Source organism: Rhinatrema bivittatum, chromosome 4 (genome assembly GCF_901001135.1).
Source record: "Rhinatrema bivittatum chromosome 4, aRhiBiv1.1, whole genome shotgun sequence".
Lineage (NCBI taxonomy): Eukaryota > Metazoa > Chordata > Amphibia > Gymnophiona > Rhinatrematidae > Rhinatrema > Rhinatrema bivittatum.
In genome coordinates, this window is record NC_042618.1 from 409988301 (window position 1) to 410010740 (window position 22440).

The 22440-nt window shown below is 47.3% G+C and overlaps 1 protein-coding gene across 5 annotated transcripts; it reads right to left on the reverse strand.

Moving 5' to 3' along the window:
* Positions 1–107: 107 nt before the first annotated feature.
* TADA3 (transcriptional adaptor 3) lies at positions 108–22363 on the reverse strand. Of its 5 annotated transcripts, none has more exons than XM_029601157.1 (9): positions 22229–22363; positions 20757–20986; positions 4992–5242; positions 4204–4309; positions 3933–4074; positions 3643–3746; positions 3333–3442; positions 2168–2353; positions 108–507 (listed from the first exon to the last, which is right to left on the reverse strand). In XM_029601157.1, the coding sequence occupies exons 2-9, from the start codon at positions 20961–20963 to the stop codon at positions 315–317; spliced, it is 1299 nt and encodes a 432-aa protein (XP_029457017.1). In that variant the 5' UTR covers positions 20964–20986; positions 22229–22363; the 3' UTR covers positions 108–314. The 5 variants fall into 5 exon arrangements, with proteins under 5 accessions (XP_029457017.1, XP_029457013.1, XP_029457015.1 ...); XM_029601153.1 differs by lacking the exon at positions 22229–22363 and adding an exon at positions 21964–22211; XM_029601155.1 differs by lacking the exon at positions 22229–22363 and adding an exon at positions 21957–22211.
* Between the last annotated feature and the right edge of the window lie 77 nt (positions 22364–22440).

Consider the following 22440-nt stretch of genomic DNA (forward strand, 5'->3'; position numbering starts at 1 on the left):
CCCCTGACCAGAGTCAAGCTTACAAAGCTTCAGAGCAAAACCCTTCCTACATTCCTGCTGGGACCTTATCTTCACCCAGCCCACCCCCCCTGAGAGGTGTAAAAAGGTTCAATCCCCCCACTCACCCTTCCCCTCCCAGGCACCCCTGTACCATCAAAGGGCTCTTCCAGGAGGAAAACCACGTTCAGGCGTCTGAAGGGAAGGCCAGAATACCTGAAGACACCGGTTAAAGTAAACGCAACCAGGCTGCAAATGAGTTGGGGCTCAGAGGAGAACTTGCGCTGAGTCGGGCCAGGCCTCCTGCGCTGGCCCTGTTAACCATCCAATAGCTTCCGGATGCTCTCCCGCTCCTTCAGAGTCTTCCAGGCCTGGTCCTTCTCCTTCTTAGTTGGTGTTCTTTTCTTCTGCCGTGCAGCCATGATCTTCCGGAAGGCATCCATTACCTCGTTGTCCGCCATCCGCACTCGCTGACGCAGCTCCTGCTTGTTCATCTCCTCTTTTGCAAGTCTGCAAAGAGAGAAACAGCTCGAGGTTTCTGTCTGCGATTCAATACTGCGCATGGACCAGAGGCTCAGGCACAGCTCTAGTTCTAATCAATACAGTTCACATTTCCGTAGATAATACAATGTTACAGAATAACTTAGTTTTGTGTCACATTAGAAGAATATCCTCCATAAATGACAGGACGCGAGTTCCAAAATTTTACCATGTCTTACACATGCAGTCTATTTCCTCTCTACACTGGAAAAGTGCACAATCATTTTCCAAGGTGTTCTTTGTATCACATAAGTGTCTGCTCAATCCCCAGTCCTCTGTTAATCCCTCTCCCCTACCTCGATCTATCCTTCCTTCTGTCACTCCTCGCCCAAGCCTCACTCATTCCTACTCAATGCCCACCCCAATAGCGCTCTCAGCCTTAAATCCACCGGAGGCAGAATTGCCTCCTTGTCTTTGACTTCCGAGTCCAGGTCCTTGAAAGTTTTGATAGTGAACACCCTGGCTGATAAAAAGCCTTTGGTTTCCACCTGCATACTGCTGTCAAATACATACATATGATAAAATTAAAGGATTAACAGACATATGCCAAGAAAGATGCGCCATGCTGTGAATCCCTTTCACATTATGCAAATGAAATGTAAAAGGTCTGTGCATCATTTCCGACCTGCAGGCCCTTCCCTCGGAGGAGGAACTCCAGTTTCATTTACACTACGTTGCCAGAGAAAGAGGCCTTGGCTCTCTTAACTGTTTGCATCTTTAAGCTTTCATAATCCACAGAACAAGGAATCAGAACTACCCAACTGCTTGGTTGGTCCCCTCCCCCAATGTACCTCATGCATTTAACACCCAGACTGGACAGCACTGAAAACTGAAATTCTCCATTCATCCACAGAAGAAGTACAGCATGAGGCATGGCAGTAAACACTTACACACACACACCCCTCATTTAGCTGAACCCTGCTCTGAAGGAGTCACCGCTAAAGATGAAAGGACAAGTCAGTCCTTTATACCTGCACCATCTTTAGGCTCAGAAGGCTGAGAACAGAGCCAATTAGTGCCAAACCGTGACGGGGCTTGGCTGGTTTGGGTTTTTTTTTTTTTTTTTTTTTTGCAACATAGACAATTCCCCACTAGAACTGAACTGGAGGTCAGCAGCTCATTTCACAGGTCAAACTGCTTTCAGAGCGTAACGATTTTCAGTCACTACTGACCTAAGCCAGATTTGAATTGGTGATGTAGAGGTGAAAGGCCCCTTATCTTGTGCTCATTCCCTTGAGCTATCCAGTCCTTCTTAGACTCTTTTTTAACCTTTGTATTTCAGCCTTGCTAACAGTGCCTGCTTTCTACTTTATCTCCTCTCTATATGCCCAAGTATTGCAGAAATTTCCCAGGGGAGATGCTCTAAAGAACATACTTCAAACGCTGCTCCTTGACTAGCTTGTTAGGTGTCACTAGTTTCCTCTGCACTCTCCCAAACGCTCTGAATGCCACTTCCAGGGCTGTTTTGTGTGTTCAGCGTTTGTGAGAAGTAGTTTAGGCAATCATGTTCAAATGCAGTATACTTACATTGTGGGCCTCCAGGAGTTTCACATAAAGCTTACATGTGGTGTCCTAATCTTGGGGGGGGGGGAGGTGGAGAACGACTCCTTCAGTTTAAAATCAAACTCACCTAAGCAGCTCCTGTTTCTTGGCACGATTGTGAGCACTGAGCGCTTTCAGCTCTGCCTGCCTCTTCCGAAGCTCAGCCAGGACTTCGTCCTCAGAATCCTCTGCTGGACGATCCTCGGACTCCAGCAAACCCTGAGCAATCAGTTCCTCTTTGATCCGACCCTCCAAGGACTTAGTGTGTGGGACACTGCAATATGAAGAGACCATTATTTTATCAAACCCCCTGTAGTAACCAAAGCTGTAACTAAAGCATGAAGATCATGGGACTGGCAAGACCCAACATTCACAAGCATTGCTTGCAACCTTGTCTGCTACCCCCATCAGGGCATGGAGCCAACGGCATTAAGTGTCAAATTGATGGTGTGTCTGAATGATAAAAAAGAAACAAAAAAAAGAACGTTGTGGTCACTGTGTACCTTTGCAGCTCAGAAGTCTTTTCTTCATCTGAAGGGGCTCTCAAACGTTTACAACTACATACTGCCTGTTTGTTCTTTAAAAGTTTATCGCAACCTGCAAAGACTCCAGTTTTCATTGGGACCAATGAAGCAACTAAAGCTAAATGTGTACAATCCACACTGTCATGACTGGCTAGTGATGTTCCCCAACACATCATCTCCTCTTAATAAAATAAGACAGTTTTAGCAGTGTAAGATGTGGCAACACTTCAAAAATAAAAACAAAACAAAACAATAAAACAAGCAAAGCAACTTCTCCCACAACTATTTATTCTTCTGATCGCCTGTGCTATGTATTTTCATGTTGTGATATTTAAAACCTCCTAACCCAGGCAACAACCACCCCTGTTTTCAGGGGGATTGATTGGGAAAGCTCACCAGTAAGACATTATTGAAGAATCAGCGGTTTCTTTCCAAGCCACTGTTAAAGCCATTCTGGCAAAAGTTGGTGGTCAGGAGTCATCTCTATCAGTCTTGAAAAGGGGAGCCAAGTATGCTATCTTGCAACATGCTTGGTCTCCACCAGCTATGAGACTGTTCTCGCCACTCATCGCAAAAAGACAGCAAGTAAGTATTCCAACATCTGGTTCACAGAGGGTATATATCCAAGGGCACTAGGCATGCCCGCTTTCCTCTAAAGTAACTCTATGGACTTCCACCATCTCCCTTCTCACTCCCCATTGTGACCAAAAGAAATAAGAGGATGTTCACCTGAAAGGCTTGTTCTGGCTTCGGGGAGAGGTACTGGCTCCATCAGCTCCTGATTCCTTACCAGATATTTCTGGGATTGGAGAGTCTTCAACTGGGGATATAATGTTCTCCTAATCAAATGGTGAGCAGAGAGCAAAGAGTCAGGTAGGGAATGAAACCACAGGCAGAAGGGTAGTGGGACTTCTGGTAAAAAGCAATCAGGTGTCTATAGGATCTATAGGAAACCATGCTTAAGAGGGAAGAGGCTGGGAAGATTCAGCAGAATACATGCATTTGTCAAAGGTTAGCTGGGCAGTCTCCTGTGACTCACCTCCACCAAAGCCTGGAGAAGACGCTGTGTTAGAGGCCCAAAGGGACAGCCATCCTCTGGCTGCTCATGCTGGGAGTCAGATTTCTTCAGAAGGGCATCCACATCTAGGAAGAAGAAAAGGAGATGACAACAGCACCTGTGAACACAGGAAGGTCTCGCTGTCATCCAGATATATGCAACACTGGTGGAAGTGGGGCAATGTTTTGAAACACTGGCTCACACGAACTTCCAAATTAATTTCTTTCCAGTATTTATTCCTTCTGGGCTTCCAGCTTAGAGCTGTTCGTTACCTTTTGTGTCCAGTTCCGTTAATGGTCCCATCATGCCTTTCTTCTTGTCAGCTGCAGCAGCTGCCCGAGCTCCATCTTTCTGCTCCTCCAGAAGGTCCTCCTGAGCCCATCGTTGGGAATAGTGCTTCCCCAAGGGTGGGATCTATAAGAACATGGGACCTCAGTAATAATAACTGAATAAGGCATCCTATTCTCGGAAGACACACGGCATTAGAAAGTATTAAAACAAATGAAAGACTGGAACAGTTTTTCTTAACAGACAATTGTGTACCTTGTAGTGCTCAGCCTCATCATCTGGAGGCTTCAGTAGATCTTCCACTGTCCGTATTTCTTCACTGGTTATGTCAGCACAGTACGGCTCCACCGAAGCCCAGAACCTGATATCCCAAACAGATATGCGGCACTGAGCACCTTCCCAATTGAGGCATTTCATGAGGAACTGGAGTTTAGGGACCCAGCAAGGAACAATGACAAATCATGGCTTACTGTGAAACCTAAGGTATCAAATCTCAGTCCTGCATATGCTTCTCTAGCAATAAGACTAATCCCTTCAGCACCTGCAACAACTAAAACAATATATACCACTTAGAAAGCTAAGAACGCTTGACCATCTTCCTTCTATGCCTGTTTAGCTCCAAGCTTCACCTCAGACAGGCAGGGACCAGTTTCCAAACTACAGCTGCGTTTCATGGCAAGAAAGAATGTGGTATTCATATCTAGAGGGAACTACCATTAAACAAAGATACACAAGCACAGTGACCACACTCTAATGCTTGTTGTTTTGTTGGTAGGGCTTGTCCCTCTGATCTCTTTTGACTCATTGACCCATCAACTTGCCAACTTAGCTATACACTATATTATTCACTGTAAAACCTATTACACTCCCGCTACATTCCACCAACAGCTTATGAAAGATCAATACAAAACTCATTGCTATAATCAACATTAAAATCTTTCTAACAAGCTGAGTTTTGACCACCAGATTTTATAACAATTCCTGATAAGGGCCTACTTGCCTACTGGTACTTAGCTTTCTGCCTTGTCTCCACAGATACATACCTATTAGGAGCATCATTTTTGGGGATCCGGGGAACATCAATAGGGTCATCTGGGAATTCATACTCCGGGTTCTTAGGCTGCAGGTTTTTAGATTTTGGCCTTCCTGGTCCAGGACCGGTTCCGTGACCTCCTTTCCCATCTAATTTCTGCTTTTTGGGTTTGCTATGTTTGACTGGGGTGCCCAGTTCATGCTCTTTGCCCAGTTTCAGGAATCTCCTGTCACCTTTCTTATCCTGCCAATCTGTCAGGATCTGGAAGAACACACAGAGAAATTAAGAGTAGAACATGAATGATGGGTGTGATTTTTGTAGTACATAATGCAACTAACAAGAGGCATAATCTAAAGGCAGAAACCTTTCCTATACTACAAGAGGATGGAAAGCAGCAGAACATTCAGCTTTCCCTCTGAAACATAAGGCTGAGATTCTCTTCCATTTATGTACCATCAAGATTTTAAAGATGGAAATTGAGAAATTACCTCTTACCTGATAATTTCATTTTCCTTAGTATAGAAAGATGACCAGCAGGTTATGCACCTCTGCCAGCAGATGGAGACTGAGCAAACTGACGTCACAGTATATATACTCCTGCAGTGACATCAACCTGCCAGTATTTTCTTCAAAAGCAACTGTGGACAACAAAAAACTTCATTAAAAACAGTCAACCAATACTGTACTCAACCAAGAGAAAAAACTGAACTCAGCAACGAATGTATGTACCCCAATCAAGGGACTGGATGAACACTTACCAATAATCCCTTGGAACATGTAGTCCCACAGGAGGACTAGTAACACAATCATTTGGCAGCCAAAGGCGGGAAGCTGAGTCCATCTGTCTACACTAAAGAAACAAAATTATCAGGTAAGTATTAATTTCTCCTTTCCTAGCATGTAGGCAGAAGGACTCAGGACCAGCGGGATGTACCCAAGCTACTCCCAAATAGAGTGGAAGGCTGCCCGTGATCCGGTCCACACCACATGTGCAACACCACACATGCCCTCCCAGGCGATAATACCTGGAAAAAGTGTGCAAGGAGGACCACTTCGCAGCTCGGCAAATGTTGACAGGAGACAACAATCTAACCTCCACCCATGACTCTGCCTAAGCACTATGGAATGAGCCATAACCTGAGTAGGCAACAGCTTTTCAGCATCCACACACACAGCCGCAACCTCTTTCTTAATCCAGTGAGCTATTGTAGCCCACGAAGCTAGTTCGCCCTGCTTTCCTCCATCTTGAAGGACAAACAGATGATCTGTCTTTCGGAAAGGTTTAGAAACCTCCAGATACCGCACAACATGTCTCTTGACATTCAAGGGACGCAATAGGCAATACTCTTCCTCATCTCTCACCTTATCCAAAGATGGCAAGGAAATGGACTAATTCAAGTGAAAATCCAAGTCCATTTTAGGCAAGAAAGAGGGAACAGTGCACAGCTGTATCGCTCCTGGAGTCACCCAAAGGAACGGCTCCTGGCAAGACAAGGCCTGCAGCTTGGAAATTCGATGCCAGAATATATCACCACCAGAAACACTGTTTTCAAGGTCAGTAACCACAAGGAAAGGCTACACACTGGTCAAAAGGTAGGGCCCACCAAGAAATCCAACACTAGATTAAGACGAAGCAAGAGAACCGCAAGGGAAGACAAAGATGTTCAGGATGAGACAAAAAGGATTCACCTGGCTCCTGAAACAGGCAAGAGCTGCAACATATACCTTCAAGGAATTAAGGACCAACCCTTTATTTAACCCATCCTGCAAAAATTCCAGAATGAGTAGGATCTTAACTGAACAAGGAAGAACACCTCAATCCTCACACCAAGCCTCAAACACTCGCCAAATGCGCACATAGGCTAAGGAAGTGGAGAACTTTCGAGCTTGTAGCAAAGGTGGCAATCACCACAGAAGAATATCCACGCTTCAACAAACAAGCCCTCTCAAGAGCCATACCTTAAGACAAAACAGAGTTGGATCATCTTGAAGGACAGGCCCCTGCTGCAACAGATTCTTGGGCGGCGGAAGACAAAGGGGGGTCTCTACCAGGAGTCTTTGCAGATCCACATACCATGGTCTCCTGGGCCAATCTGGTGCCACCAGGAGCACCATCCCCCTTTGGCCTTCGATCCTGCCCAACAGATGCCACGGGGGAAAAAGGCATATAGCAGCTTGTCTTACAGTCAGACCTGCATGAAAGCATCGATACCCAAGGACCTTTGATCTCTCCTGCGACTGAAGAATTGAGGAACCTTTGCATTGCGAGAAGTCGCCAGCAAGACTAGGAATGGAAGGCCGCAGGGATCCACTATCAGCTGAAATGCCTCATCCAACAATAATCATTCTCCTAGGTCCTGACTCTCCCTGCTGAGAAAGTCTGCTCTTACGTTGTCTTTTCCTGTAATGTGGGAGACCGAGATCACCTAGAGATGCCCTTCCGCCCATTCCATAAGTTGATCTATTTCCTGCAACACATGCTGGCTCTTGATTCCTCCCTGTTAACTGATGTAAGCCACTATTGTTGTATAGTCCGAAATTATTCAGACCGCTTGACCCTGCAGTCTGTTGCTGAACTGCAAGCATGCCATCTGGACCCACCCAGGCTTCCAGGTGATTGATGCTTCAGAGAGACTCTTCTGTATTCCAGCATCCTTATGCCTTTAGTTCCTGACAGTGAGCTCCCCAACCTAGAAACTCGCATCTGTCAGTGACTATAAACCAGTCTGGAGATGTCAGGAAAACTCCCTCTCTCAGATGATCCTCCTGCAACTACCACTGGAGGTGAGAGCAGTTTTCCATCGGCAAATGGAGCCGAACCGAATAGTCCTGAGAATTTGGGTTCCAATGAGACAGGAGAGATTGCTAAAAAGTACGCATACGTGCTCTCGCCCACGGCACCATTTCCAGGGTTACTGCCATCAAACCAAGTACTTGTGGATAGGACCACACTGTCGGATGTGTAGTGTTCAAACGACGCACCTGCAACATCAACTTCTAAATCCAAACTTCTGGCAAGAAAACTTTGTCCTGCCTCATGTTGAACCAAACACCCAGATACTCCAATGGCCAAGTTGGCCAAAGACTGCCCTTGGCCAGATTTACCACCCAATCGAACTCCTGCAACAAGGAGATCACCTTGCGGGTCACCAGGTGGCTCTCTTCTAGAGACTTGGCTTGAATCAGCCAGTTGTCCAAATACAGGGGTACTAGGAATCCATCCCTCTCTCAACTTTGCCACCACAACTGCCATAACCTTGGAAAAAATTCTAGGAGCGGTGGCTAGACCAAAAGGTAGTGCCCGAAACTGATAATGATGCCCCAACACCACGAAATGCAGAAAACATTGTTGCTCCAATCAAATGGGAATATGGAGCTAGGCCTCAGACAGATCTAGGGAGGTCAGAAATTCCCTGGACTGCATGGCCATTATCACCGAGTGCAAGGTTTTCACGCTAAAATGAGTTACCCGGAAATGATGGTTGACTTCATTTGAGATCCAGGATCGGACGAAAGGAGCCCTCCTTCTTGGGTACAACAAAATAAATGGAATATCAACACTTACTTTCTTGAGAAGTAGGCACTGGAACCAAAGCCCTCAGACTGAGAAGCCTTGACAGTGTAGAATCTACTGCTTGCTTCTTCTGTGGGGAGTGGCAAGGAGACACCATGAACACTTCCTGAGGAACACTGCGAAATTCCAGTGCATATCCTTCTCGTAACACCTCCAGGACCCATTGATCTGATATGATCTCGACCCACCTCTGATAAAAGAGAGAGAGGCATCCCCCTAATATGTTGTTCCCGAAGGTGGGTCGCCAAACCTTCATTGAGAGGCTCAGGAGGATCCACTACCCGAGTCTGCACCACGTTTGGGCTATCTGGGACGAAGGGGCCGAGACCTGCCGAAGGACAAGTCCTCTGATAGGGACAAAGCCGCTTGGAACCCCGAGACGATCCTTCTTTTACCAAAGGGGTGCTGCAACTGCTTCTTATCCTCCAACAACCGAGGAACCAGGGATTCGCCCCACTTACTGGCCAGTTTCTCCCAACTTGCTCCCAAACAAGAGTGAGCCTTTAAAAGGCAATTTTGTAAGATTAGCTTTAGAGATTGCGTCGGCCAACCAATTTCTCAGCCATAATTGATGCCTGGCCGCTATTACCGAAGCCACTCCTCTAGCCGAGGTACAGACCAAATCGCAGCCTGCATCTGCTAAAAAGTTGGTGGCAGGTTCCATAACTGCTCTGGAATTCACTCCAGAATCATCAACTTCCTGAGAGAGAAGCAGACAAGCGCGAGCCACAGGGCACAACAGGAAGCTATCTGCAACGTCACTGCTTCAAATGCTTGCTTAAGGGTGGCCTCAATCCTCCTATCATGCACATCCTTCAAGGCCGCTCCTCTCACCACAGGGATAGTTGTCTGCTTAGAGATGGCACAGATAAGCACATCCACTTTTGAAAAATGCAGACATTCTCTCATCATTGGATCCAGGGGTACAGGCCTTCCAATGTCTGACCCGGCTTTATGCAAGGAACCAAAATGGGATTTTTCTTTGGCTCAGACATGGAATCTGCCCCAGACACTCTCAGCATCTTCAAAGTCTGGGAAATTAGGGCCAACAGTTCATCTCTATGAAAGAACCGCAACATAGCCCTATATGGTTCCAGTGTGTAGTGTCCCTATCTGCTTAGGAGACTGAGAAACACTGAAGAGATGAACTTCCTGCACGGGTATATGTAGGCTGACGTCAGCTTTGAAATCTGACTACATCTGCTATCAGGAGTACACTATACCCATTGGCCCTGAGTCCATCTGCGACACGCTAGGAAATAGTTCATCAGTACACTTAACAAGCGACTGAAGACGTGTGTCCAGCCAATTCGTGCTGAAAACCATTTAAGCGCACAAAGTTAGGCATCCCAAGTCTATTCACGCAAAACTAAGCGCAAAACCGATATGCTTTAGAATGTGCATGCAGGCAGCGCACCCAAAAGGTATTTGCCAGGTTCTTATGGCCTGGATTGGCCACTGTTGGAAACAGGATGCTGGGCTTGATGGACCCTTGGTCTGACCCAGTATGGCATGTTCATAAACTGGACGCACAATCTGGCAAATAGCTGGTTGCACTGCTCACATTGATGGTCCTGTAGAGGGCAGCCGAACACGCAAAACAGTTCATGAAAATGGCTCCACGGCCTACCACGCAGCGCACAGGAAAAAGCCTGACAGCAGGACCTAGCCCAGTTAGGCTGCTCAACCCACCAGGCTGCCCAGTTCTCTTAACCCCAACGGAAGTGGGAACGAATGTCGAAACGGCGCACCAAGCAGGGAGACTGGAGGAAATCCTACAAAACCAACCATTCTACTCTCTCTGACTTTAAAAAAAAACAAAAACAAAACAAAAAAAAACACAAAAAAAACTTACCTGAGCTCAGCCCTTCCTGGCTGAGTACAGAGACTGTCTCTGGTTGCAGGGGGGGAGAGGACATCTGCTGTCATCACCACACTCAGCTTCCTGCACCTGCTGCCTTTAAGCTGTACAATCAGCTAAGTCCACACCGGCTGAAAAAAGCAGCAACTGGACCAAGGCACACATCTGAGGGACCATGGAAATCACTTCAGGAATTCTCAACTGAGGTAGGGACTATTTGGTATCACCACAGGAGAGCGGGGCTTTTACTTTTCTTTATAAAAATTATCCTTCTAAAATCTGAAGCAATCCCCAATACACGGAGAACACTGGCAGGCTGATGTCACTTCAGGAGTATATATATACTGTGACATCAGTTTGCTCAGTCTCGATCTGCTGGCAGAGGTGCATAACCCCACTGGTCCTGAGTCCATCCGTCTACATGCTAGGAAAATTTTAAATTTGCCCAGTTCAAAAAAGATTTTCACTAACTAGGCTGAAAGGAAAATTAGTTCTTACCTGCAAATTTTCATTCCTTGGGAATCACAGATCACTCCAGATGCATGGGATTTTCTCCTCTACCAGCAGATGGAAACAGAGAATAAAGGTTTTACTGACCCATGGTGCATATAACAGCGTGTCACCTGAAATTGCTCAGTATTAACTGTACCCAAGCAAAATGTATAATAAGAAGAAACAACTACCCCTACTTGTAATCGAACAGGACGATAACTGGAGGACACTGGTATGTAGAGGAACTTGAACATCAAACACGGTAATCTCTAGCACATTTACACGCAGAACAGAACAGTCTTCAAAAAGGCTTTGTGCATTAAACAGCCCAAATGCTATGGAAAAGGACTCTCCTGTATCAGACTTCCCCATCCGGGGAATCTCCGCCCTCTTCAGAACTCTCTCAGGTACTGTCTGAAGCTTCCACTGTTGGGATTAGCTCCAGAGGAGAAGCAGCTCCCTCCCCCTGCACAGTGGGAACAAGGGCCAAAATGGCTGCAGTGCCCGGACTGCAGAGCAGAGCAGTACTGCCTGCCTTAACTGCTCATGGTGCCTGTTTTCTTCTGGATGCTTTTTTCCCTCAACTGTGGCACTAGCAGATCCCAAGCTGCCTTCCCCCCTGATATAGTAGGGGGCGAGCAAGGGAGTGGCTTTACCCCGGTGTTGGCAGGGGAATTTCATAGCCAGTGGTCTGACTGCCCTATTTTCCTGCCCTTCTCCTCTCTCCTGGAGGATCCATGCTTCCTTTAGTCAGGTTCAGGAAAATAAATTATACTTTACTTAATTTCTCTGTTTATAGCTTGGGAAGCTGTACCTTTTAAGGCTTGGGGGGGGGGGGGGGGGAGCAAGTCGATCGAGCAAGCAGGAGAGTTCAGTGTTAACTCTTTGGAGGAGGGAGAGTGCTCTTTAGCGGTTGCAGATGGGGGTCGGCTCACAAGTGCCACAGCATTTTCCTTATGGCTGAGATGTCTTACTACTTGGCTGTGATTTTAACCACATCGGACCCCATGATGGCGGCTCCTGCTGAGTGCAAGAAATGCTGCAAGGCTTGTGGGGCTAGCCAGGTGAAGCTGCAGCCTTCGAAACTGCATGACACCCTGGAAGCAATTTGGCCTTCTTCCTACTTATTTTCTTTTTTCCAACCCGACTGCAGGATTTGTACTCTTTCACCATCTGCTGAAGACAGAATATAGAACGACTGCAGGTGGCACACTCTTCTATGTACCTCAGGTAAAGTGAAGCTTTTATTATTCTCTGTCTCTGTCTGCTGGTTGAAGAGAAAAACGCACGCGACTGGATTGATCTGGGGGATGAAGAGGAACTGTGCATTTACACCAGACCTTGCTGCACATGAGTAGAAACTCTGAACATTGGATACTTTAACAACAGATCCCTGGAAATGGCGCTGTGGGATTGAAATAGCGGTGGGGGTCCCACTTCACAAGATTGGTAGCAGAGAGGAGGCCAGAAACTAAAGGCCGGTTAGCCTCACCTTGGTGGTGGGAAAATTAATAGATGCTCTACTAAAGGAAAGGATAGTGAACTACCTACAATCCGGTGGGTTGCTGGACCAGAGGCAGCATGGATTCACCAGACAAATTTGATTGATTTTTTTATTTGGTCACTAGAGAATTGGACAGAGGAAGAGCGCTCGATGTGATCTACTTGGATTTCAAAGCAGCTTTTGATCCAGTCCCGCACAAGAGGCTAGCAAATAAAATGAGAAAATTGAGAAGGCGGTTGCTTGGATTACAAGCTGGTTGACTGATAGGAGACAACTTGTAATGGTAAATGGAACCTTCTCTGAAGAGAGAACCATATTAAGTGGAGTGCCACAGGAATCAGTGTTGGGACCAGTTTTGTTCAATATTTTTGAGAGCGACATTGCAGAAAGGATAACAAGTAAAATGTCTACACTCTAAAATCTTCTAATCCAAAGGGCATGAATGATGAATTGAATTTGTCGTCAATTGCTTTATGATCACATTATTCATTCAATAGTCAGTTCCTAAGCAAAAACGGACCAGCAGTTTTCAACCAGGTCCGATAAACACGTCACATTCATAAGATGTGAATGTTGGTAGTCTTCCATCAAGTCCGTGCACAGTAGGCGTAGAGAAACAATTTCATGGGTCGGATTAGCGAATGGAAAGACTTCCCATAGGAGGATAACAAAAGCAACTTTGATTGGCCACATCCAGGACACAATCCACCCTATAAAATAAGAGCTTGTACAGCCCAGGTTCAGTTGACATCCGGACTGCTATCAGTAAGGTCTGCCATCAGCAAAGTCTCTTAATCAATGGAGTAGACGTATCAGGAAATTGGAGCGGAGCACCACATCAAGAAGGCAAGCGACTCAAAAACGGAGAAGCCTCTTCAGAAATTCAAGGAAAGTAACATTTAAATATTTAAACATTTAAACCTTTGATTTTGTTTTCAACAGCGGGTCCAAACATCGCTCGCTAGAACATCCCCTGAGGAAGGATGTATTCGCGTCCGAAACATGTACATGTTGGGATATCGATAATTTGTGAGACTCGATACACAGTAATAGAACAGAGTTAGTTCTCAAGAAGAGAAGGATTAGAGACCATAATTGATAGAACATCAACGGTGGTGCCTGGTATTTGAAAATATCAAAGAACAGCCCGCATCTCGTTGAGTAATATCGCACTGGATGTCATCGGGTAACTCTAAATACAGTAGAATTCGTTGACGTTTTTAAACACAATATTTGCACAGAAAGGCACAAAAAAACGGAGGAGGTTGGCGGTTCTATGATTATAATATGCTAAATGAGACAGGGTTGCCTACACGATTATGAGACCCTTCCAACTCCTCTACAAAAAATTTTTGTTTTTTATAATACACAATAAAGAGAATTCCACAGTTCGTGTAGGTGTATAAAAATAAAAACAAAAACAATATTTAAAAATATTTCCACAGTGAGTGAACCTTTATGGTTCCTTTTTGATTTTTTTTGATTCATTAACACTGTGTACATGGCATTGATATATTTAGATCTGTCACGTTATTTAATTTTTAGCCATTTTGTTTATAAATGAAACTCCCAAGTCGCTTTTGCCCTGATTATAGACTGTAAGCTCTACTGGGAAGGAACTGCGACTGTAAGCTCTACTGGGAAGGGACTGCCTCATATGTTTTTGTATAGTGCTGCATACGTTGAGTATTTTTATTTATTTATTTAAAAATTCTTATATACCGCTTATACAATTTGGTTAATCTATTTGGTTGTCTATGCGGTTTACAATTTAAAACATACATAAAATTCAAAGTAAAACAATTCAGTAAAAAACAAACAAGTTAATAAACAGATTATGAAAATAAAAACAGAGTATACATAAGAGCAACCTTAAAACTGAGGTATTCTAGTAACAAAAGGAAAAAAAAAAAGACATGAAATATATGATTATGTGATGTTGTAAGTAATAGTGCATAAATGGAGAAATTACTTACCAGATAATTTCGTTTTCCTTAGTGTAGACAGATCGATTCAGAACCAATGGGTATAGTGTGCTCCTGATAGCAGTTGGAGACGGAGTCAGATTTCAATCTGACGTCAGCACCAGTACATATACCCGTGCAGGAAGCTCTGCTCTTCAGTATTCTCCTCGCAAAGCAATTGTAGATGTGTGTGTGTCTGGATAATTTGATAAATTTGTTTAACTTGAATAACTTGAGAAACGTGATCAACTTGAATTGCTTGACGTGGACTATAGATGGAGACCGCCAGTGCCCTCAATCGAGAAACGCCGACACCCGGTAATAATGGGTGTCCTAGCTGAAAGGAAGCGTGGCTTACCCGTATTTGTCTTGCTCTCGGGAATTGCCACCCGGGGTTTTCGTGCATAGCAGCAGCCATAGGCGGGATACTGAATCCATCTGTCTACACTAAGGAAAACGAAATTATCAGGTAAGTAACTTCTCTATTTCCTAAGCGTGTAGCAGATGGATTCAGAACCAATGGGATATACAAAAGCTACTCCCAAACCGGGTGGGAGGCTGCCCGTGGCCCACTCAGTACTGCCCTTGCGAATGCTTGTCCTCCTGAGTGTGAACATCCAAGTGGTAGAACCTAGAGAAGGTGTGAATAGAGGACCATGTCGCCGCCCGACAGATCTCGGACGGGTGACAGCATCTTGGTTTCCGCCCAGGACACCTCCTGGGCTCTAGTGGAATGGGCCTCGACTTGTAGAGGTGGGGGCTTGCCTGCCTCTACGTAGGCTGCCTTGATTACTTCTCTGATCCAGCGGGCTATGGTTGCCCACGAGGCCGCTTCCCCTGGTTTCTTCCCGCTGTGAAGGACTAATAGGTGGTCCATCTTTCGTACGGATTCCGACCTTTCTAGGTATTGGACTAGGAGTCTGCCGATGTTAAGATGGAGAAGGCGGCGAGATTCTTCCGAGTCCTTATGCTTGTCTGGAGATGGCAACAAGAAACCACTTTTGGGAGGAAGGAGGGGACCGGGCGTAGCTGTATGAATCCCGGTGTGAACTTGAGGAACGGTTCTCGGCAGGATAGTGCTTGAAGTTCGGAGATGCAACGGGCCGAACATATGGCTACTAGGAATGCAGTCTTCAAGGTTAGGAGTCGTAGATGAAGACCTCAGATAGGTCTGAAGGAGGCTCCCGCTAGGAAGTCTAGTACTAGATTGAGGTTCCATAGGGATACTGGCCACTTTAGGGGTGGTCGAATCTGCTTGACCCCTCTCAGGAAGCAGGAGACATCCGGATGAGATGCTAGGCTGGTGCCTTCCACTTTGACTCCGAAGCAGGCCAGAAAGGCCACCTGAACCTTGATGGAGTTGAGAGCCAACCCCTTCTGTAATCCGTCCTGCAGAAATTCCAGGATCGTGGGAATTTGACTGTTCGCGGAAGGATGTCGCGGTCTTCGCACCAAGCTTTGAATATTCTCCATATTCGTATGTAGGTCAGTGATGTGGAGAACGTGAGTGCTCAGAGCAAGGTGTCAATCACCACCCTCGAGTATCCGCTCTTCTTCAGGCATGTCCTCTCAATGGCCAGACCGCAAGAGAGAATAGAGTTGGGTCTTCGTGGAGGATCGGGCCTTGCTGGAGCAGATCCCAGTGTGGAGGTAGAGGGAGAGGACTCCCCGTCATGAGTCTTTGCATGTCTGCAAACCACAGCCTTCTTGGCCAGTCCGGGGCCTCTAGAAGTACTAGACCCCTGTGGTGCTCTATCTTGCGGATGATCCCGCCCAGTAGTGGCCACGGGGGGGAAGGCGTATAGCAGGTCTTCCTGTGGCCAGGTCTGGACGAGGGCATCGATCCCTTGGGAATGTGGTTCTTGTCTGCGACTGAAGAAGTTGAGAACTTGGGCGTTGGACTGGATTGCCACGAGATTCATGGCTGGGGTTCCCCAGCGGTTTACTATCAACCGGAAGGCTGTGGTCGACAGCTTCCATTCCCCGGGTCTAGACTTTCTCTGCTGAGGTAGTCCGCAGTGACGTCTTTTCCCGCAATGTGGGCAGCCGAGATCCCTTGTAGGTTTGCTTCCGCCCATGCCATTAGAGAATCTATTTCCAGGGACACCTGTTGGCTTCTGGTTCCTCCCTGGCAGTTGATGTAGGCAACTGTCGTGGCTTTGTCGGACATGACTGACAGATCTGCCCCGGAGTCTGACTGAACCATATGCAGGCTAGTCTGACCGCCTGGGCTTCCAGTCAGTTGATGTTCCATCCCGACTCTTCCTTGTCCCATTGCCCCTGGGCCGTCAGTTCCTGGCAGTGGGCTCCCCACCCTCGTAGGCTCGCATCCGTGGTGAGCAAGACCCAGGTTGGTGGAGATAGCCTTACTCCCTTGCTTAGATGGTCTTCTTGTAGCCACCATTGGAGCTGGTTCCACACTTCCTCCGGGAGCTGGAGGCGAATGGAGTAGTCCTGGGACATCGGGTTCCATCATGACAGTAGGGAGCGCTGTAGTGGTCGCATGTGGGCTCTTGCCCATGGGACCACTTCCAGGGTTGATGTCATGAGGCCGAGGACTTGTAGGTAGTCCCATACTTTGAGGCGGGGACCACCTAGCAGGTTTTGCAATTGGTTCATTAGTTTTTTTCTCCTTGTAGGGGGAAGAACGACCTTGTCTTGTTTGGTGTCGAACCAGACTCCCAGGTATTCTAGAGATTGGAAGGGCTGCAGACAGCTCTTGTTTTGTGTTGACGATCCACCCAAGGCTCTCCAGTAGAGTCTTGATTCTTGAGGTCGCCTGGTGACTTTAGTCTGGAGATTTTGCCCTGATCAGCCAATCATCCAGATATGGATGTACGAGGATTCCTTCTTTCCTCAGTGTCGCCGCCACTACCACCATGATTTTGGTGAACATGCCAGGGGCTGTGGCTAGCCCGAAGGGTAGCGCTCGGAACTGATAGTGGTGGTCCAGGATAGTGAAGCATAGGAAGCGCTGATGCTCATGATAGACTGGAATGTGCAGGTAGGCTTCTGACAGGTCCAGGGATGTAAGGAATTCTCCCGGCTGTATCGCCCTTATGACCAAGCGCAGGGTTTCCATGTGGAAGTGTGGTACCCTCAGGTAGCGGTTGACTGACTTGAGGTCCAGGATGGGCTGGAACGTTCCCTCTTTCTTGAGGATGATAAAATAAATGGAAGAGTGCCCAATATTTTGTTGTTGCGTGGGCAACAGTGTTATGGCCTTTAGGGCGAGCAATTTGGCCAGTGTGGTTTCCACTGTCGTCCTCTTGGAAGGTGCATGGCAAGGAGATTTCACAAACTTGTCCGTAGGGATGTTGTGGAAGTCCAGATAGTATCTCTCTTGAATGATGGTTAGGACCCACTTGAGTGCTGTTATCTCGACCCATCTTTGGTAGAATAGGGCAAGCCTGCCCCCTATGGCTTCTTCCTGTGGAGCTGATTCTCATTGTGGGGTGCGGCTGGGGCCTGTGCCAGAGCCGGCTCCCCTCTTGTTGTTTTTGTTCCGAAAGGACTGGCCCCTGCCTGTGGGGCGAGGGACTTGGTACGTACTTTTGTAGGGTCTAAAGCGCTGTGATTCTCTGCCCCATGGTAATCGGGGAGCAGGGCGTTGGCTTCTTTTGTTCTTGTCCTCCGGTAGCAGAGGTACTGGGGATTCACCCCATTTGTCAGCTAACTTCTCCAGTTCGCTTCCGAACAGGAGGGCTCCTTTCAAGGGAATTCTCGTGAGTTTCATCTTGGAAGTCGCGTCGGCTGACTAACTTCGGAGCCAGAGTTGCCTTCTGGCTGCCACTACGGATGAGATATCCCTGGCTGAGGTGCATACCACGTCAGAGGTCGCATCCGTGAGGAAGGATACCGCTGGTTCTAGTGCTTCACCAGGCGTGGTGGCGTTCCTGGTCATGGATAGGCAGGCGTGTGTTACCACAGCACAGCAGGCAGCAATCTGTAGTGACATAGCTGATACGTCGAATGACTGTTTAAGGATGGACTCCAGACGTCTGTCCTGGGCATCCTTGAGTGCCGCTCCTCCCTCGACTGGAATGGTAGTGCGCTTTGTGACCGCGCAGACCATGGCATCCACTTTGGGGAACACTAGTAGCTCTTTGGTTGAGGGTTCCAGTGGATATAGGGCTTCCAGGGCCCGCCCCCCCCTTTGAAACTGGCCTCCAGGGCATCCCATTCCAAGTTGATCAGCTGTTGTACGGCTTGCAGCAAGGGGAAATGGCGTGAGGCCTGACGGAGCCCTTCTAGGAGAGGGTTCGTCTTTGGTTCCTCTGTGGCACTTGTGCCTGGAATGGCGAGCTCCTTCAAGCTGAGAGCCACGAGATCTGGTACTCGTCTTTGGAGAAGAAACGCCTCATGGTTTGGTAAGGTTCCGTTCCTGGAGGTATTTCCCCTTCCTCCAGGGAGTCTTGATCCTCGTCAGAGGTGTCCGTGTCCCCTATGGTGAGGCTTTTGAATGGGGGGAACATGTCACTGGAAGGCCTGGAGGGCCCTGGGAGGCAAGGGTCCTCTGATGGCGGATGTGACTGTGCCATCGGTGGTGGTTGCATGTGGACAAAGGTGTGTAGACCCTTAAAGAATTCTACCCAGGAGAAGGATCCTAGGTCTAGATTAAAGGCCGCTGCGTTCCCCAGGGACCCCATTTGGGGGAGTGTCGTGCTGGGGATAGAGAGGTCCGGGGTACTATCGGTGGATCTGGATTCCTGTACTGGTTGGGGAGGGCCTTGTCCAGGTTCTCCCAGGGCCTCCTCACACTGTAGACACAGGGCCATGGCCTCCTCGTGCTGCGCAACTCTTATGTGGCAGGCTGGGCAGAGGGTTTGTGCCTTGGTTTTCTTGGCCAGTGGTGCCATAGTTTTGTGCGCATAGGTCGTTGAAACCCCGGTCTGTGTGTTTAATGTGCGCGCCGGGAGGCTTAGCTATGCACTCCGGGTGTGCCCAAGATGTGCGTGTAGGCCGGGATGAGCGCTCACTGAGATGCGCGCGCCGCTGTGCGCACAGGTAATTTGTGCGCCCGGCTCGTCCCTGTGCACACAGTTCAGTTAGGCAGACAGAGCGGCGAAATGACGTCGGCGACCACGCAAGCAAGATGGCGACCACCTCAGAGGGTCTCCACATGGGAGGACCCTTGTATCCGATCGGGGTATAGCCCGGCCTGGGCTGATCAACCCGATGGTACAGATGCCGGCTGGCAATCTATGCGGCCATCTGAGCCTCGGAGACCGGAGACTTAGAAAAAGTTTTCTACCTTACTTTGTCTCGACGTTTCCCGGTTTCGTTCCGGGCGGTCTCCGGCTGTGGGGGGAGAAGGAAGTACCTTCACCACCACACTCTGTATTGCACCCGCTGCCTCTCAGCTGCTCCTGTTGCCGGGGGCTAAGTCCATGCCGGGAACCAGCTACTGGATCGAGGCCTACCTCTGAGGGATCTCAGAAATCACCTCAGGAAATCTCAACTGGGGGAGGGACCCTTAGGTATCACCGCAGGAGAGTGGGGCTCGTCTGGAGAGGTAAAATTTCTTCTTTGTTTGGAATTTTCTCTTTCTTCTTTGGTTTGAATACTCTAACGCTGAGCAAGCGTGTATAGAGTCCCGAACTGCTATGATCTAGATTCTGGCAACTAAGATATAATGTTAAAAAATACAGGATCATGCATTTCGGTTGCAAAATACCAAGGGAGTAGTACAGTATGGGAGTGAAGTTCTGTGCACAAAACAAGTGTGTGATGTGAGGGTGGTCATATCTAATCATCTTAAAATGGTCAAACAGGAAGATAAAGAGACAGCAAAAGCAATGCCAGGATACATGGTTCACAAACAGAAGAATGGGCAGCCAAAAAAAAAAAGGTGATATTGCCTCTGTAAAAGTCTCTGGTGAGATCTTATTTGGAATACTATGTAGAATTCTGGAGATGCAGCTTCAAACGTATATAAACTAGACTGACTGAGTTGGGCAGCTACTAGGGTCAATAGTTTTCATCATAAAGTATATGTAGACAAACTTAAAAGATCTAAATGTGTATACCCTACAGAAAAGGAGAGAAAGGGGAGAGATGAGACATTTAAATATTACCAAGGAATAAATCCACAGGAGGTGATTCTCTTTCAATGGAAAGGCAATGCTGAAATGAAAGGTTATGGGATGAGAGTGAAAGGGGGGTAGATTTAAGAATAATCTAAGGAAATATTTGTTTACTAAGAGGAAGTAAGATGCATGGTGATGAGAGCAGTATCAGAATGGTAAAAACAGAGGATCTCCAAAAGAGAGAAACAGCAATGGATGGGCAGACTAGATGGGCCATATGTTCTTTGCCTACTATCATGCACTGTTTCTAAAGAGTTTAAAAAAAAACCAAAAACTTCCTGGGGCACTCACCTGAGTCTCTGTTTCCAGGACCCGCAGCCTTCGACTTGCAGAGGACAGTAAAGTCTCCAGTTCAAGCTGTAGAGTATCCAGCTCCTCGATTCCAATTCCATCATCCTCTGATCGTGACAGCACTGCTGTGTACCGGGGACACACTTTGATGTGATCCACAGACTTAAAGTCATGGAACTGCAAAGGGCAATCTTTCAACTCACTCATTTTGAATTGAGACTATGATGAACCTATGGGAAAGAAATCATAAAAAGAGGAACTGCTAACAGCAGCAAGAAATTTCACAGAACAAAATTAATCTACATTCCAGAATGCACATACTTCTATACAGAAATAAAATATTTTCATCAGCATATCTTGGATCCCCAATATGTACTGAATATCTGGTGTACACTGGACATACACAGATATGGTGATCTCATGTTTCTTTTTTTTGAAAAGTATACAAAAAACCACTTTAATTTTAATTACAATATTTAGGTGCTTTAAAATCTTTTGTCCCATTAAAAAGGCTCAGGTATAAGCAAATTAGTTGCCTCTCCAGAAATACTAAAATAGTGACAGCAGATAAAGACCAAGATGGCCTATCCAGTCTGCCCAGTTGAGTTTCATCCTCTTTTAGTACATTTACAATAAAGTTCCCAAAGCAAACCAACACCAACTCCCCAGTTGGGTCTTCTACCCAATATCTCAACCTCCTCTCATAGCTGCCCTAGAGTACCACTGCTATGTCACTGGGTTATTGGGAACTTGGAGTCCATACAAAGCATGGTCTGAATTCCAAATAGCCATTATAGAGAACACTGGAAAAAACAGAATTCCTGCACAATGAACCTGCAAAACAAACCAAAAAAGCGCAGATACATCAGCCTACAGATGAGAGCAGAGCACAAAAGCTTAAGGACCAGCTCCAGGCAAGCTCAGGAGGCCGGACGTGTGCAGGTGGCCACAGCAGAAGCGTGCACAGGGGCTGAAGGCTACATAGACCTCCGCTCCTTTGGAGTCCTGGATCCGCAACTTAACCCTCTAGCTACCTACTGGTTGCATGCCCCCACCCCAATCTCAAGCCTCACCCAGCCAAGTCTAAACCTGCAGAGGCCTGGAGTCCTGCCGGCAGCGCGTGAAAGCCTAGGGTAAGATGCTTCAGCCCGCACCACTCTTCCCTCTTCCTCACCCACCCCCACCCCTACGCCTCTCTACCTCCTACCGTAGCGTCGCTCCACTACAGCTCAGGATCCATTATGGTTTCAACCAATCACCGATGGGGGGAGAGCGTGCCGCTCCGCCCTCACCACTACTGCCCAATATCACTTCCGCCCGGCCAGTAGCCTGGTCCCGGGTGCGAGCCTGAGCACCCAGTCACCCCTAAAGCACCGATGGAACAACCCACTCCCCTCAATCAGAGTAGAACTAGCAAGAAGGTGTCGCGGAAAATGAAGTAGGGGAGGGGGAGGAGCTTTCTGTTTTCTAACCTTGAAACCCGCTGCATTTTCCAAATGAAAAAGAAGGACCTCAGCCAAAAATATACAACTTCGTATTTGCGGCGGCAGCACGTGATAACTGTCCGCCAAATGCAATAACTGTCCCTTCACCTCCCCCCGCCATGCGCGTCAGTTTGGTCTGACCCGCATTCCAAATTCCCTAATATGGAGAAAAGTCAGAGGCCGCCTCAATCTTTATAGGC

What these genes read in the sequence shown, in the direction of transcription:
- TADA3 (XM_029601157.1), bottom strand. Translation starts at nt 20,963, where the DNA reads ATGAGTGAGTTGAAAGATTGCCCTTTGCAGTTCCATGACTTTAAGTCT. An exon ending in AGCCAGAACAAGCCTTTCAG is followed by an intron (nt 2,354 to 3,332) that starts GTGAACATCCTC and finishes TTCATATTGCAG; the next exon opens with TGTCCCACACACTAAGTCCT. An exon ending in AAGAAACAGGAGCTGCTTAG is followed by an intron (nt 508 to 2,167) that starts GTGAGTTTGATT and finishes CTCTCTTTGCAG; the next exon opens with ACTTGCAAAAGAGGAGATGA.